The 16,690-nt window shown below is 40.6% G+C and overlaps 1 protein-coding gene across 3 annotated transcripts in view; it reads right to left on the bottom strand.

Moving 5' to 3' along the window:
- Window positions 1-16,690, bottom strand: part of SUGCT (succinyl-CoA:glutarate-CoA transferase) — a 732,347-nt gene that overhangs the window by 629,697 nt on the left and 85,960 nt on the right. For all 3 annotated transcript variants that reach the window (XM_017867385.1, XM_017867383.1, XM_017867384.1), the window contains one exon: window positions 5,571-5,662. In XM_017867385.1, coding sequence (XP_017722874.1) covers window positions 5,571-5,662 — 92 coding nt within the window. The remainder of the gene's footprint in view (window positions 1-5,570; window positions 5,663-16,690) is intronic.

The raw sequence follows: 16,690 nt of genomic DNA, 5'->3' as shown, positions 1-16,690 counted from the left end.
CACATATGTCTGAGTCATTTACTTTCCAGAATCTCTCACACTTATTGATTTCATTCCCAATCTCTCCATATTCTTTATGCATTTAAAAAAGATGATAGAGAGATAAATAGATGGTAGATAGATAGATAGATAGATAGATAGATAGATAGATAGATAGCTATGCACGGTTGCATGTGCCTTTGGTCTCAGCTACTCAGGAGGCTGAGTGGGGAGGATCACCTGAGTCCAGGGATGTTGAGGCTGCTGTAAGCCATGATCACACTACTGCACTCCAGCCTGGGCAACAGAGTGAGACCTTGTCTAAAAAATATATAGATAGATAGATAGATAGATAGATAGATAGATAGATAGACAGACAGACATCACATAGCACAGTACCAGATATTCATTTACTTGTTTACTCAACATAATTGTTAACTAAGGGTCTGTTCTATGCATAAAGTAGTGACCAAATCAAGGACCACGGTCTTTCCTATGAGGCTTACATCTTACTGAGGCCCATTTTAGGCAGTTAGTGAACAGACAGCAGTGAATTAGAGCCAGAACCCCAAACTCTTTATTTGAGTGCTCTCCCACTCTTTCACATGGTCTATTTACCACATCGTAACATATATTAAGCAGCATGCAGAAGCAAGATGCAAATACAACAGACATCAGGATCATTCTGCAGGTATCATGGGGAGTAGAAAAAATACAGGCTACAGAAATAAAGCAAACCTGGGTTCAAAGTTTGGCTTTAGCCCTTTATATATCAAGTTATATAAGCCTCTAAGCTTCAGTTATAGAATTTACCAATATGAGGCCGGGCACAGTGGCTCACACCTGTAATCCCAGCACTTTGGGAGGCCGAAGTGGCGAATCGCTTGAGGTCAGGAGTTAGAGACCACTCAACACGGCAAAACCCCGACTGTACTAAAAATACAAAAAAAAAAAAAATTAGCTAGGCATGGTGGCACCTGCCTATAATCCCAGCTACTGGGGAGGCTAAGGCAGGAGAATAACTTGAACTTGGGAGGCGGAGGCTGCAGTGAGCCGAGATCATGCCACTGCACTCCAGCCTGGGTGACAAGAGTGAGACTCAATCTCAAAAAAAAAAAAAGAAAGAAAGAAAAGAAAAGAAAAAAAAAGAGTTTATCAATACATACCTGGAAGTATCAATGTGAGGATCAAAAGACATACATAAAATGTCCATCATCTGTCTGGCATAGTGTAAGAATTCAAAATAGATTCTCTCTTTGTCCATAATCAAATATAATCTAATCTGACAACACCACAGCATACGTAAAAGGCTGGATTTTAAATTTAGTAAAGGTCAACAGTAACTAGTTTACCCAAAATCACATGATAAAGACCGCTCTTTTTTTTTTTTTTGAGACAGAGTCTTACTCTGTCGCCAGGCCAGAGTGCAGTGGCGTGATCTCAGCTCACTGCAACCTCCACATCCTAGGTTCAAGTGATTTTCCTGCCTCAGCCTCCTGAGTAGCCGGGACTACAGATGATGCACGCCACCACGCCCAGCTAATTTTTGTATTTTTAGTAGAGACAGGGTTTCAGCATGTTGGCCAGGATGGTCTCAATCACTTGACCTCGTGATCTGCCTGCCTCGGCCTCCCAAAGTGCTGGGATTACAGGCATGAGCCATTGCGCCCAGCCATAAAGACTTCTTTCATAACATTTTCCCTACAGTATACTTTTTTTTTTTTTTGAGACAGAGTCTCTCTTTGACACCTAGGCTGGAGTGCAGTGGTGCAATCTTGGGCCACTGTAACCTCCGCCTCCCGGGTTCAACCAATTCTCCTGCCTCAGCCTCCCGGGTGGCTGGGATTACATGCATGTGCCATGATGTCCGGCTAATTTTTGTATTTTTAGTACAGACAGGGTTTCACCATGTTGGCCATCCTGGTCTTGAACTCCTGACCTCAAGTGATCCACCAGCCTCAGCCTCCCAAAGTGCTGGGATTACAGGCATGAGCCACCATGCCCAGTCCCTATACTATACATTTAGATATGCCCCCTTTTGGATAAAAATGGCATTATTATAACATTACAGGAAAAAAAAAAAAAAACAATGCATTTTGAGTTTTTTCATTATAATACTATAGTCTATATCTTTGGAATATCACTCGATTTCCAGATAGAAATATATGAGACTATCACTAAAAATATATTTGTATATAATAGTGTATTTTCTCATCAAACTATTAAGTAATGTAACAAATCCACATGCAATAAGTTCAGCCACTGTTCCTTACCTCCCCAACCACATTTGGCCCCACTTCTTTATTAGTTCACAATAATCCAGTGACACTGCCCTTCTTTGGGCTCTTCAAAACTATCAGACTCTCCAGCATCAAGATGACATGCAATACCATGCATTACTCTCTAATGCTAATCGGCTAATGTTTAACAGGATCCTACCCTAAGTATATGGCCCTCAGAGATGCCTTCCCTGACCGACAGCCCTGATAAACTTGGGCTCCACCATGTAGGGTGATGTGGAGAAGCTTCCTGATGTCAGAGAAGCCTGGGTTCCAATCACTCATCTGACAACATGGACTTACGCTACAGCACAGATACATGGCTGTGCAGTTAGAGAAAAGTTCATACACAATGGATATAATTGGCAATAGTGTGTGTGCATCGGCTGGTTAAAAATATTAGCCAAGGCTTTCAGAAGTGCTTTCCTGTACAATCTCTGCTGAGAGGCTTAGGGAATTGTTAATATATTGCTGATAAGGTAAGAGAAAATAACTCTCTTAAGGGGGACTCCCAGCATGCCTGATTCTTCTGATTCTTTTCTTTTCTTTTCTTTTTTTTTTTTTGTAGAGACAGAGTTTCACTCTTGTCACCCAGGCTGGAGTGCAATGGCGCGATCTCAGCTTACTGCAACCTCTGCCTCCCGGGTTCAAGCGATTCTCTTGCCTCAGTCTCCTAAGTAGCTGGGATTACAGGAATGCAACACCACATCCGGCTAATTTTGTATTTTTAGTACAGAAGGGGTTTCTCCATGTTGGTCAGGCTGATCTCGAACTAACGACCTGGGGTGATCCGCCCGCCTCAGCCTCCCAAAGCACTGGGATTACAGGCATGAGCCACTGTGCCCGGCTGGCCTGATTCTGATTTCAATCAGCTTTTATCTTTAGCCGTCAAACCACACTTTATAGAGATCTTTAGAAGCATAATAATGGCCTGAGGCACACTGTTATTTATATATATTCATAGTACCCTGTACTCTTCTTCAGAGTTCTTTTTATTTGCATGTAATCAATATTTTCTGCTAATGTTTGTTTTCCCCACTTAACAGCTATAGGAAGATAAGGACTGTGCTTATTCTGTATCCTGCTTAATCTCCAGCGCCTACCACCATTCCCACAGTACAGCAGGAAACAGATGCAGTAACTACTTACTAGGTTAATGTGTAACTTAATTAAGGAATGAAAGATGTGCCCATGTGAAAGAAATACAGTATGAGAGTTAAGTTTACTTAATTTAATACATGGAAAGTATATAAAGCAATGTTTGGCACATACCACGCACTCAATAAATGTTATTTGCTCACCTAGAACAAAAATCACCTGAGTAGGGTAACACAAGAGATAAAAGCTGTTATTGACTGAGAAATTATAAGGTTGAGCATATACTGTGTAGTTATCCCTGTTAGACTACAGTGCAATGTACTAAAGGAACTACAGTAATACCCCATCTCAACAGTTTTTCATTTAATTCATTTTACCATTTGAATATACAAATGTTTAAATCCCAGATCTTTTCACATATTCCTAATTGAGTTCAACACCCTTAAATAAAAGCATTCACAATAAAGAATGCCTTGGCCATATGAGAGTCTATGGAATTGAGCAATGAGAGAAATGTCCATGCTCTATTCTCTCAATGGATGGAAAGAAAACTGGTGCTCTTGAATATTTTAAGGAAAGGCCGGCAGGGTACAGTGGCTCACTCCTGTAATCCCATCACTTTGGGAGGCCAAGATGGCTTGAGTCCAGGAGTTCAAGACCAGCCTGGGCAACATAACGGGACACCATCTCTGCAAAAAATTTAAAAATTAGTCAGGTTTGGTGCCACACACCTGTAGTCCAAGCTATGTGGGAGGCTGAGGTTGGAGAATCTATTGAGCCCAGGAGGCTGCAGTGTGCCATGGAGGCTGCACTCCAGCCTGGAGTGAGACCCTGTCTCAAAGAAAACAAAACAGGCTGGGTATGGAGGCTCATGCCTATAATCCCAGCACTGGGACTGGATCACAAGATAAGGAGTTCGAGACCAGCCTGGTCAAGATGGTGAAACCCCGTCTCCACTAAAACTACAAAAATTAGCTGGTCACGGTAGCTGGCACCTGTAATCCCAGCTACTCAGGAGGCTGAGGCAGAAGAATCCTTTGAACTTAGGAGGTGGAGGCTGCAGTGAGCTGAGATCGCGCCACTGCACACTCTAGCCTGGGTGACAGAGCAGGACTGTCTTTAAAAGAAAAGAAAAAAGAAAAGCAAGGGCCACACATTTTATTCCTAAGACTTGTGAAAATGAAACTAAAATGAAAGTTGTGACAATAACTTTATATTTCAAGAAATTAAAACCCCAACAGTTGCTTTGAAATTAATAAAAAGTAAATCTCATCATGAGGAAATAGAGGCAAAGAGAAATGATTAATTAATAAGTAAAACTAAATAAATAAAAGGAAGACTGCAAAAGACTTGAGGTCACTCTGCCTCAGTTTATTCCAACACTACAGCAAGCAAAATTTCCTGAAAAATTAACTAGAAGAAGAGATTTGGGGAATGAACACCCACTGAAACAAGTTTTTTAAGGCCATCAATCTAGTTTGTTTTGAAATGGGGTGTGTTTTAGCACTTTTTTTTCACTTTGTTTAACGTCATTCATATTGCTTTCCCCAAGAGTCTTTTTTTTTATCTAACCAACCACATTTTGGCCATCTAAATACTTGTTAGGAACTTCCCAACCCACTGTCAATGGAGAGGAATTATTATAAATAATTATTTCACTGTCAGAATCTCATGCACATGACAAATCAGATACATTTAAACCTGAGGGAGGCTTTAAGCAACAAATTTTCAAATACATAACTACCTATAATGTTCCAGAAGGAAAAAGAGACCCTCTGCTATGTATACATGGCAGATGAAGGCACTCTAGTAGAAATGGACATCTGTGGTCTAGTCTAGTCAACTATTTTATTTCAAAGAAGAAATATTCCTAAATCACATAAAGGTGCCTATATTAAGCTTGAATAACATAATAAATGTGGAAAGTGTGTTCACCATCTGATCTATGGCTTCTTGCTAAAAACACTGCTTTTTTCCATGTGGCCAAATTGATGTTTAGCCTGAATACATTTGTAATGAATGCTTCCCATTTTACTTTCATAAGCATTCGCTTTCCCTGGTTTCTTTCTAAAATTATTACTTTCAATGGCAAAAACAGCAACTACCTTTTCCCCAACCTAATGACTCGTTTAATCCTATGGGTTAGTGCAGAGTAAAATCCTTTTGGAATATGTAAGGGAAGAAATTATGAATATTCTAAGGAATGATACCTACCTCAGGCCCTGTGATGTGCATCAGACCAGAAACAGCTGAGGCAACAGCATCATAACCAGCTCGCTGAGAAATTGGACCTGTCTGACCATACCCTAAAACAAGAAAAATAAACATATTCAGCACCACACAGGGTGTGCTAAAACCACTGTACAATATAGTGTGTTAAAAACATTTGTTTCCAGAAATCCTGCAGCATTTCGAGACTATTAGATCTATACTATTCCTTGAAGAAGGCAGTAAGAATTCATCATAGTGCTTGCCCTGGCTATTCTATTTTTTGGGTTTTTTTTTTTTTTTTTGAGATAGGGTCTCACTCCCTTCAAGCAGGGTGGAGTGTAGTGGTTCGATCTCGGCTCACTGCAACCTCCAACTCCCAGGTTCAAATGATTCTCTTCCTTCAGCCTCCCAAGTAGCTAGGATAACAGGTGTGCGCCACCACACCCAGCTAATTTTTGTATTTTTAGTAAAGACAAGGTTTCACCATGTTGGCCAGGCTGGTCTCAAACTCCTGACGTGAAGTGATCCACCTGCCTCAGCCTCCCAAAATGCTAGGATTACAGGCGTGAGCCACCGTGCCTAGCCTACCCTGGCTATTCTTTAAAAAAAATCAGAGGCTGGATGAGGTGGCTCACGCCTGTAATTCTAGCACTTCGGGAGGCTGAGGCGGTGGATCACTTGGGGTCAGGAGTTCAAGACCAGCCTGGTCAACATGGTGAAACCTCATCTCTACTAAAAATACAAAAATTATCTGGGTGTGGTGGTATGTGCCTGTAATCCCAGCTACTGGGGAGGCTGAGGCACAAGAATCGCTTGAACCGGGAGGTGGAGGTTGCATTGAGCTGAGACTGCACCACTGCACTCCAGCCTGGGCAAAGAGGGAGACTCCCTTTAAAAAAGAAAAAAAAGAAAAAAAAAGGAAATAATTCAAAACCAGACCCATATTCTCACATGCAATAATCAGTTAGAGTTCAGTACTGCCTCTCCCCTCTACATAGGGCATAAACCTCTGATTTGTCACAGGGTCCACCACTCTACTCCCATACGCCTCAGCCAGGTTTCAGTTACTTCCCTGACTCCAACAGGTATTTGCTACCCTTGTTTCATACACAGTAATATACAAAGTTAAGCAAAACAGTATCTCCCTGAGTTCTGTTTATGTATTTTCTCAAGTAAGCAAAGAAAACCTAAATAATTTTAAAATTTGGACATAAATAAAACAATTACATCAATTTTTACATCAATTTTTAAGATTACAAAGAGAAGGTAGAAAAGGTGTCATGTTTTTTTCTTTTCTTTTTTTTTTTTTTGCCACCAGCAAGAATCAACAGAACACAGGAAAGATTTTCTACTACTCCCCTCAGTCCTGGTGCTTATTGCTACATCATGACGGTTGTATCAGGCCAGGCACGGTGGCTCACGCCTGTAATCCCAAGACTCAGGGAGGCAAGGCAGAAGGATCACCTAAGGTCAAGAGTTCGAGACCAGCCTGGCCAACACAGTGAAACCCAGTCTCTACTAAAAACACAAAAATTAGCTGTGTGTGGTGGTGAGTGCCTGTAATCCCAGCTACTGGGGAGGCTGAGGCAGGAGAATTGCTTAAACCCGGGAGGCAGAGGTTGCAGTGAGCCGAGATTGTACCACCACACTATAGCCTGGGCAACAGAGCAAAACTCTGTCTCAAAAAATAATAATAAAAATAAAAATAAATACAGGCTGTATCAGAAGCTACATAAATCTGTCTCCAAATCCTACCTATCAAGCAGAGTGGCCCAATGAAGAGCTTTCCATACACATCAGTTACTTGCTGATATTCCCTGCATATGCTGCTTTAGGAAGGCCATGACAGGGTTGCCTGCAAGCCTTGTTTCTCCAGCCACCTGGAAGACTCTCCCTCAACCTTGTGTAAAAGAGCACCCTCGTTATATATGTTGCCACAGCGCTTATCACAATAAACACAATACCATCATTTGTTAGATTTATTTTGTCTCCTCCCTACTAAAGTGTATACTCCAGAATGTTTTTCTGTTCCATTCACTGCATATCCCCAGCCTCTAGAACAGTGTTCAATAACATTTATTGAAGGAATGAGTGAGTGCAAACATATTTTATATAAAAATAATTTTTTGGCCGGATGTGGTGGCTCACGCCTATAGTCCCAGCACTTTGAGAGATCACGGCAGGCAGATCACTTGAGGTCAGGAGTTTGAGAACAGCCTGGCCAACATGGTGAAACCCCATCTCTACTAAAATTACAAAAATTAGCCAGGCATGGTGGTGCACGCCCATAGTCCCAGCTACTTGGGAGGCTAAGACAGGAGAATCGCTTGAACCCAGGAGGTGGAGGTTGCAGTTAGCCAAGTTTGTGCCACTGCACTCCAGCCTGGGCAACAGAGTGAGAGTCTGTCTCAAAGAATAAAAATAATAATAACAACATTAATAATTTTTTTCAAAAACAAATAATCTATAAAAAGTAAATAAAGAAAACTACAAAAGTGATCATCACTAATTAATCTACCCAGATGTATTCGCCACCAGAAATGATCTTTCTCACAAATAAGCGTATGTAAAACAAATTCCACAGACAAAATTATCACTTAATATTAAGGAATTAAAATAATTCAAGATTATACTTATAATTATTGATGATTAAAAAATGGTGTTAAAACATGTCTCTGCTTATGCTTTTTTTTTTTTGAGACGGAGTCTTGCTCTGTCGCCCAGGCTGGAGTGCAGTGGCCGGATCTCAGCTCACTGCAAGCTCCGCCTCCCGGGTTCACGCCATTCTCCTGCCTCAGCCTCCCAAGTAGCTGGGACTACAGGCGCCCGCCACCTCGCCCGGCTAGTTTTTTGTATTTTTTAGTAGAGACGGGGTTTCACTGTGTTAGCCAGGATGGTCTCGATCTCCTGACCTCGTGATCCACCCGTCTCGGCCTCCCAAAGTGCTGGGATTATAGGCTTGAGCCACTGCGCCCGAACTGCTTATGCTTTATCTTGGAAATTTTCAAATAAAAATAGATAGAATATATAATAAACTCATCAGTCAACTTCAATAATTATTCATGGTCAATCTTATTTCCACTATGCCTATTTTCCAATCAGAACTATGACATGAAGAAAAAAACAAAACCATTCTCATTTTTTTTTTTTTTTTTTTGGACACTGGGTCTTACTCTGTCACCCAGACCATAGTGTAGTGGCACCGTTGGGGCACACTGCAACCTCGACTGACTGTGTTCCAGCAATTCTCCCACCTCGGCCTCCCGAGTAGCTGGAACTAGAGGCACACACCACTACGCCCAGCTAATTTTTGCATTTTGTGTAGGGATGCGATTTCACTATGTTGCCCAGGCTGGTTTTGAACTCCTGAGCTCAAGCAATTCACCCACCTCAGTCTCCCAAAGCGCTGGGATTACAGGCATGAACTATGACGCCTGGCCACACAAAACCATACTGAAAAAAAATCCAAACATCTTGATTCAGGTAAATTACAGTTTTGTCTCCCAATATCAATAACAAAACTTATAAATTCCTAACTATTATTTTCTCAGGCTTTAGAAAAACAAAAACGGGATACGAAGCAAATAAAGAGAAATAAACTATAAGTCAACATTCTCTGTGCAGAAATAAATTAATGCCAAGTTTTACAGAATGAGTTCCAGGGTAGGCCGTGTGCTGCTGTAAAGGGCACCCTGGCCCGGGATTCCAGCCTTCAAAGCAATGGTTTTCAAACCACAGGTAGTCCTCAGCATAAAACAAGTGTCCAGAAACAGAGAGAAGCTACCACCATCAGCAGAAAGGCCTGTGCACCGTGAACCACCTGTTATCTCAGCAGGAAGTCAACAAAAGGAATTAAGTTTCAGTTAACTCTAGGTTCGGAAAATCAGGTGCTTCTGGCCAGGAGCCCAAATCCCTCAAATGGGACAAACCCAGGTCCCTCACCATCAGTGCAACTCTAAACGGACTCTTCTAAATAAAGGCCTGCAGGAAAATTCTCTTTTGTTCAGCTTAGAACAAGGGAGAGACACAAATACCCTAATTACTTTAAATTACAACTTGTAAGTATTTCTATTACAGAGAAAAGGAATAGTTGCTCTCATTGGAAGCAATAAGGTATAGGGGAAAAGGGGAGTTTTTGGATTAAAAAAAAATCTGGATTCAAATTATAGCTCTGCCAACTATTAAATCTTTGACAATTCATTCAATCTTTCTAAGCCTCAATGTCTTCATCTGCAAAACAGCAATATTCACATTTATCTCACAGGTTTCTTATGAGGATTTAACTTGATTAGATAACACAAGCAAAATGAATTTTATATTGAGAGCTAAATATACACAGTTACTAATGCATTAATCAATATATTAATATATTAGCTTACCTTTTCTACAAAATGTTGAGAATAACAAAAAGAAAACTACCCTGAGGTATGTCAAATGATGACAAGAGACATCTAAGCATTGACATTATGTTGTTTGATAAACCATAAAAATTAAGATATTTTGTACTTGGAACCTTGCACTTGTTCATAATAGCAAAGAAGCTGACAATAATAATAAACATGGCTGGGTGCGGTGGCTCACGCCTGTAATCCCAGCAGTTTGGGAGGCCGAGGCGGGTGGATCACTAAGTCAGGAGTTCGAGACAAGCCTGGCCAACATGGTGTAACCCTGTCTCTACTAAAGATACAAAAAATTAGCCAGGCGTGGTGGCTCATGCCTGTAATCCCAGCTACTTGGGAGACTGAGGCAGGAGAATCGCTTGAAACCAGGAGGCAGAGGTTGCAGTGAGCTGAGATCATGCCATTGCACTCCAGCCTAGGCAACAGGGCGAGACTCCGTCTCAATAATAATAATAATAATAACAATAAACATATATATTCCGTAATAGGAGTCAAAAATTATTCCACCTTTTCACCTTATAACTATTTAAATACTGACTACCAGTATATCAACAAATATTTATGAGAATAAATAAACAAAATTTTAAAGCAGAGAATGGGCATCAAAATGGTATTTTACTAAGATTACTCTGTTGGTGTTGTGCAGAATGAGATTATTCACTAATAATTTAATGAAGAGGTAGAAAAAATGTTAAGCCTGCGATCCAGATAGTTCTTTTAAATTTCATTTTAGCTTTACAATTCCAAAACAACTATAATTAAAATATAAATTGAAGAGGAAAATGTAGGCATGTCAATTCTCTTTTATATTCAAGTAAAGAGCTAAGAAAAATCAGGGAAGTTATGGAAAACCAGAGAGGAACACCCAACACACATTTTCTTTCTCTTTCTCCCTCCCTCTCTTCCACTTAGTAATTCACATTCATTTTAAGGAGCAACCTCGCCATCTTGTGGCATTTATGGACGCTGAAAGCAAAATGTGAATTTCTACACTAGGTAAAAATGTACAGGGAGGAAGCTAAGGGGAAAAGATTTATTATCTCTTAATATTTTCCCTGAGTGCCATATGATCTGGCCTGCCTACCACATTTTTCCTCTTAATTATGTCTAACTTTATATTTTCCCTCTCTCCTTAACCTCTGCCTTAGAAAGCAGGAGCTACCATTGGTGCCCTTGTTTTCTGTAATTCCTGTGACACCTCCCATCAGTGCTCAACACACTGTCTGTCAACCGTTACCCTTTTGGAAGTCACAGGTACTTTTGACAAACTGGTAAGAAGCTATGAACTCACCTCAGAAGAAAGTAATTGAACACATGCTCATACTCTCAGAACCCCATTCATTAACCCCTGTTGCCCTGGGTTAAGAGTCAGGCTAAGGACCTTCAGTAGGTCATCACTGCTCCAGGCCCGGAGCACTTCAATTATCAAAACAATTCTCCCAACAGGGATCTGTTCAAGGACAGCTTTGAGACTTCCAAGCAACCAAGAGACTCAGGATGAGGCTTTCACTTTCTAATAAAAGGAAAAGAGAGAACAAAATAAAGTATCTCTCATCTAGACTATTTCATCAGCCACCTGTTTCTGCTCTCCCTACCTCATTCTGGACTCTTGTGATCACAGTGATTGACTGATTGATTGATTGTGACAGGGTCTTGCTCTATTACCCAGGCTGGAGTGCAGTGGTGTGATCTTAGCTCACTGAAGCCTCAAACTCCTGGGTTGAAGCAATCCACCCGCCTCAGCCTCCCAAGTAACTGTGAGCACAGGCATGCACCACCACATCCAGCTAATTTTTAAAATTGTTTGTAGAGATGTGGTGTTGCTTTGTTGCCCAGGCTACTCTTGAACTCCTGGGCTCAAGCAATCTTCCCACCTCAGCTTCCCAAAGTACTAGGATTACAGGCATGAGCCACCACATTCAACCATACAGTGACCTTTTAAAAAGGTAAATCAGTGCACTACTTTCCTGCCTAAAGCTTTTTAAGGGCTTTCCAAGTCACTTAAAATAAACTTCCACTCTTTATCCTGGCTTAGAGCGCCCCACGTGGCTTGGTTACCTACTCTTTGGCCTCAGCTCATCTGTTTTCCCAATGCCTTATCTTGGGTCCTGATGTTCTTTTTTGTGTTCTCCACAGTTTATTCCCATGGCGGAGCCTTTGCACTACCTAGGATGTACTTCTCTCCAATCTTCACATGGCTTGCTACTACATCCTCCTCAGAGAAGCTTTCTCTGCCACCCAATCTAACATAGACTCCTAGGAATACTCTAGCATTTTATGATATTTTCATTCTCTCTAAAGTACTTATCACCAGTAGATACAAAAGCATGTTGAATAAATGAATAACTGTGAATATATAAGTCTGGGAATAAAAACAACACTTGTTACAACTGGCTATAGGACAGAGATAAACCTCTACTTCCTCCAGTGATGTCTGAAATAACCTATTGAGGGTAGAGGACTCCCGGCAACTGAGTTCTGAAGTTCAACTGTTGGGATTCCCCAACAGTCCATATTTGGTCCCCTCTCTTCTCATTCTCATCTCTCTAATAAATCTCATCCCTTCCGTGGCTCTAAACAAGATACTGGCAATCCCCATATCGAGAATAACAATGACAACATTTATCAAGTTATTGTATATTAGACACTCCGTTAGACTTCTGTCAATTAGATTGTTTAATTCACAAAACAACTCTATGAATTATCCCCTTTTTACAACGGAGACATGGAAAGGTTAACTAATCTACTCAAGGTCATGCAAATAGGAAGTAACAGAGCTTGGATTTGAACCCAAGTCTGGGTCCTTAAATAAAAAGATGTTTATATATATTTATGCATGTATGGACATCTCCACCAGAAAGTCCAAGGTAATGCAAGCTGACAACCCCTAAGCAGAAGTTATCCCACTTAAGTCACACTCATATGCCACCAACCCAGACTGCTCCTTCTACATTCACTAATTCAAACTGAAGGAAACCTAAGGGCCATCCTGGACTCTATTATTTTACTTCCTGCCTATATCCAATGGATCACTAATTCCTAATTTTTTGACCTGCCAAATAATTCCCAAATCCACCCAGCCTCTCATCTCCTGTGATAGCCTGCTTACTGCTTCCCCTGTCTCAGTTTATTCTTCATGTGACTACAAAAGCCTTTCGAATTTGTAATTCTCATCAAGACATTACCTTATTGAAATTCTTAGGAAATTGCCTGTAGGATAAAAATAACGGTTCCTTAGCATGACATACTGAATTTTTTGTGACCTAGCCCTGACTCACTCCCTATATCTTATCTCTGGCCACCCCTTGACATGTATACTTAGAATAGCCGTTCTTCAGATATGCAAACTCTTTAACTCCTCTGAGCCTCTATACATGACATTTCACTTGTGATCCTCATCTCCATTATTTGTCAGTTCAAGGACAGCTCAAACCTAGCACTCTTCAAGATATAGACCTGGTCAATGATAGGTTACTATGGACAAGAAAGAAGCAGGTTTCAAAGAGGACTAAGACCTATCCTGGTAATGAGTTCAAAAACAGGTATATTATTTAAAAGTAATACCATTATTATTAGCTAGAAGGTTAAGATTAATATTTTAGCAACTACAGAAACTCCAACAATAGACTGTTTACCTGAAAGGAAAACAAAATGCAATAAAATGTTTCATAGTAAGCAATGTAATTCCTCAAAATGTATATACATATCTGGATTTTTTCTCTACTCATTTTCTAGTGTAGGATGTTTCTGAATTAAAATGATGAGGTATAAACTCCTGATGCTTTTTTTTTTTTTTTTTTTTGAGACAGAATCTTGCTCTGTCACTAGGCTAGAGTGCAGTGGCATCATCTCAGCTCACTGTAGCCTCCACCTCCCAGGTTCGAGTGATTCTCCTGCCTCAGCCTCCCAAGTAGCTGGGACTACAGGTATGCACCACCAAGCCCAGTTAATTTTTATATTTTTAGTAGAGACAAGGTTTCACCATGTTTGGCCAGGATGGTCTTGATATCTCCTGACCTCATGATCCACCCGCCTCGGCCTCCCAAAGTGCTGGGATTACAGATGTGAGTCACCGCACCCGGCCTTTATTTTACTTTTTTATTTTTTTATTTTTTGAGATGGAGTCTCACTCTACTGCCCAGGCTGCAGTGCAGTGAAGCAATCTTGGCTCACTGCAACCTTCACTTCCCAGGTTGAAGCCATCCTCCTGCCTCAACCTCCCAAGTAGCTGGGACTACAGGTGCATGCCACCATGCCCGGTTAATTTTTGTATTTTTAGTAGAGACAGGGTTTCACCATGTTGGCCAGACTGGTCTTGAATTCCTGACCTCAGGTGGTCCACCCACCTTGGCCTCCCAAACTGCTGGGATTACAGGCGTGAGCCAACACACCCAGCGCATTTTTTTTTTTTTTAATATTTATTTTCTTATCCATCCACTAAAAAGGCCTAGAATCAAAGACTAATCCAGTATCACTGAGATTCCTACTATCAGACAGTGGTATGTAAATACAACTTCCCACTAAGAGGAACTAACAGTCCTTGAAGATATGGCTGATTCCAGGATGGGGCAGGAAATGTACAAAATGTTCCTGGAATATCTTGTAACAGAAATCAAGGAAGCTATCAAAAATTATTGGTCATGTCATAAAGATGCAGAAGCCAACCCGGAAAGGTCTTTACTGGCCTGAGAATGGCCAGTAAAGAAGGATAATAATTGCAAAAACTTGAAGCATATCAAATATGCTCAATACCGTGGGTTCATAATGATATTACAAAAAAAAAAAAAAAAAATAGCCACTACTAGTAAAGCCTAGGGGAAAATTCATTTTTATGACAATTGGTAAATAAAGGGAATGTGTATCCCTCCTGCCTATACCTCAGGGTAATCAAAAAGCTGATGACAGAAAGAGTCCCCCTACTGAAGTTTCCCAACTAATATATGAGGAAGGAATGATAGAACTAGAATAGCACATTTTGTAATTCCTAATAAATTCACAGATCTAGGAAATCATCATCAATGCCTGCCAACATCACAGAGTAAGTAATGTCCAGCCATTATATGCCTCTTAGTGGAACTGCACACCACCTTCTATGAAGTATTTTTGGCCAAAAAAAAAAAAACCCCACAAATCTGAGCAAGTTATAATCAATTTATAAAGAATAACAAAAAAAATTAACATCATAGGAATGTAGCAAAATCAAAAAATACAACAGGACAAATTAACTGGTTTTTTAAACAAATAAATTTCAAGAAAAAAGACTGAGAAGGAACTACAAATGTAAAGTCTTAAGAAATACATAACTCAACTGCCATGATTACCTTATTTGGATCCCAATTCAAATTACCAACTAAAAAAGAGAGGGAGAGAGAATTGGGAAAAATCTGAAAGACAACTGTATATTTAATGATATTAAGGAATAATGACAAGAAAGAAAGAAAGAAAAGAAAAGGCCGGGTACGGTGGCTCACAACTGTAATCCCAGCACCTTGGGAGGTGGAGGCAGGATGGATCACTTGAGGTCAGGACTTCCAAAACAGCCTGACCAACATGGCGAAACCCCATCTCTACTAAAACTACAAAAGCAGCCAGGCATGGTAGCGCATGCCTGTAATCCCAGCTATTTGGGAGGCTGACGCAGGACAATTGCTTGAACCCGAGAGGCAGAGATTGCAGTGAGCCGAGATGGTGCCATTGCACTCCAGTCTGGGCAACAAGAGTGAAACTCCATCTCAAAAATAAATAAAGGAATTATGATATTTTTACTTATGTGTGATAATGGCATTGGCCTCCAAAAGTGCTGGGATTACAGACGTCAGCCACAGCAACTGGCCTGGATGTTTATGTGTTAAAAGAAGAGTCCTTTCCTACTAGATATATCCTGAAATATTTAAAAATGAAATGATGAAGTCTGAGATTTGCTTTAAAATAATCAAGGATTATTCAACTATTATATATCAATTTAAAATTTTTTTGATAAAATAATGTTGACATTGGGAAGTCAAGGCAAGAGGATCTCTTGAGCCCAGGACCCCATCTCTACAAAAAATTTTAAAATTAGCCAGATATGGTGGCACACACATGTAGTCCTAGCTACTGGGGAGGCTGAGGTAAGGGGATCCCTTGAACCCAGGAGATCAAGGAGGCTACAGTGAGTTGTGATCCCATCACCAAAGTAAGACTGGCCATGAATTATCATTATTGGGCTGGGATCTTAAGATCTTAAGATCTATTATACTGGCCAGGCTTAGTGACTCACATCTGTAGTCCCAGCACTTTGGGAGGCTGGCGGGGGGTGCAGGGGGGGTGGATCACTTGAGGTCAGGAGTTCCAGACCAGCCTGGCCAACATGGTGAAATCTCATCCCTACTAAAAATACCAAAAAATTAGCTAGGCGTGGTGGCGGGTGCCTGTAGTCCCAGCTACTTGGGAGGCTGAGACAGGAGAATCACTTGAACCCAGAAGGTGGAGGTTGCAGTGAGCCGATATAGCACCATTGCACTCCAGCCTGGGAGATCAAGTGAGACTCCATCACGAAAAAAAAAAAGACCTATTATACTATTCTCTCTACTTTAGGTAACTTTAAATTCTTCCACAATAAGATGTTTTAAAAATTATTTATTTTTATTTAATTATTAATAATTAACTTTTTTATTTAATAGATTTTTTGTCTGTTTGAGACAAGAGTTGTGCTTTTGTTGCCCAGGCTGGAGTGCAATGGCA

The sequence above is a fragment of the Rhinopithecus bieti genome, unplaced genomic scaffold (genome assembly GCF_001698545.2).
Source record: "Rhinopithecus bieti isolate Rb0 unplaced genomic scaffold, ASM169854v2 scaffold_2439, whole genome shotgun sequence".
Lineage (NCBI taxonomy): Eukaryota > Metazoa > Chordata > Mammalia > Primates > Cercopithecidae > Rhinopithecus > Rhinopithecus bieti.
This window is presented reverse-complemented; position numbering and strand designations above follow the sequence as displayed.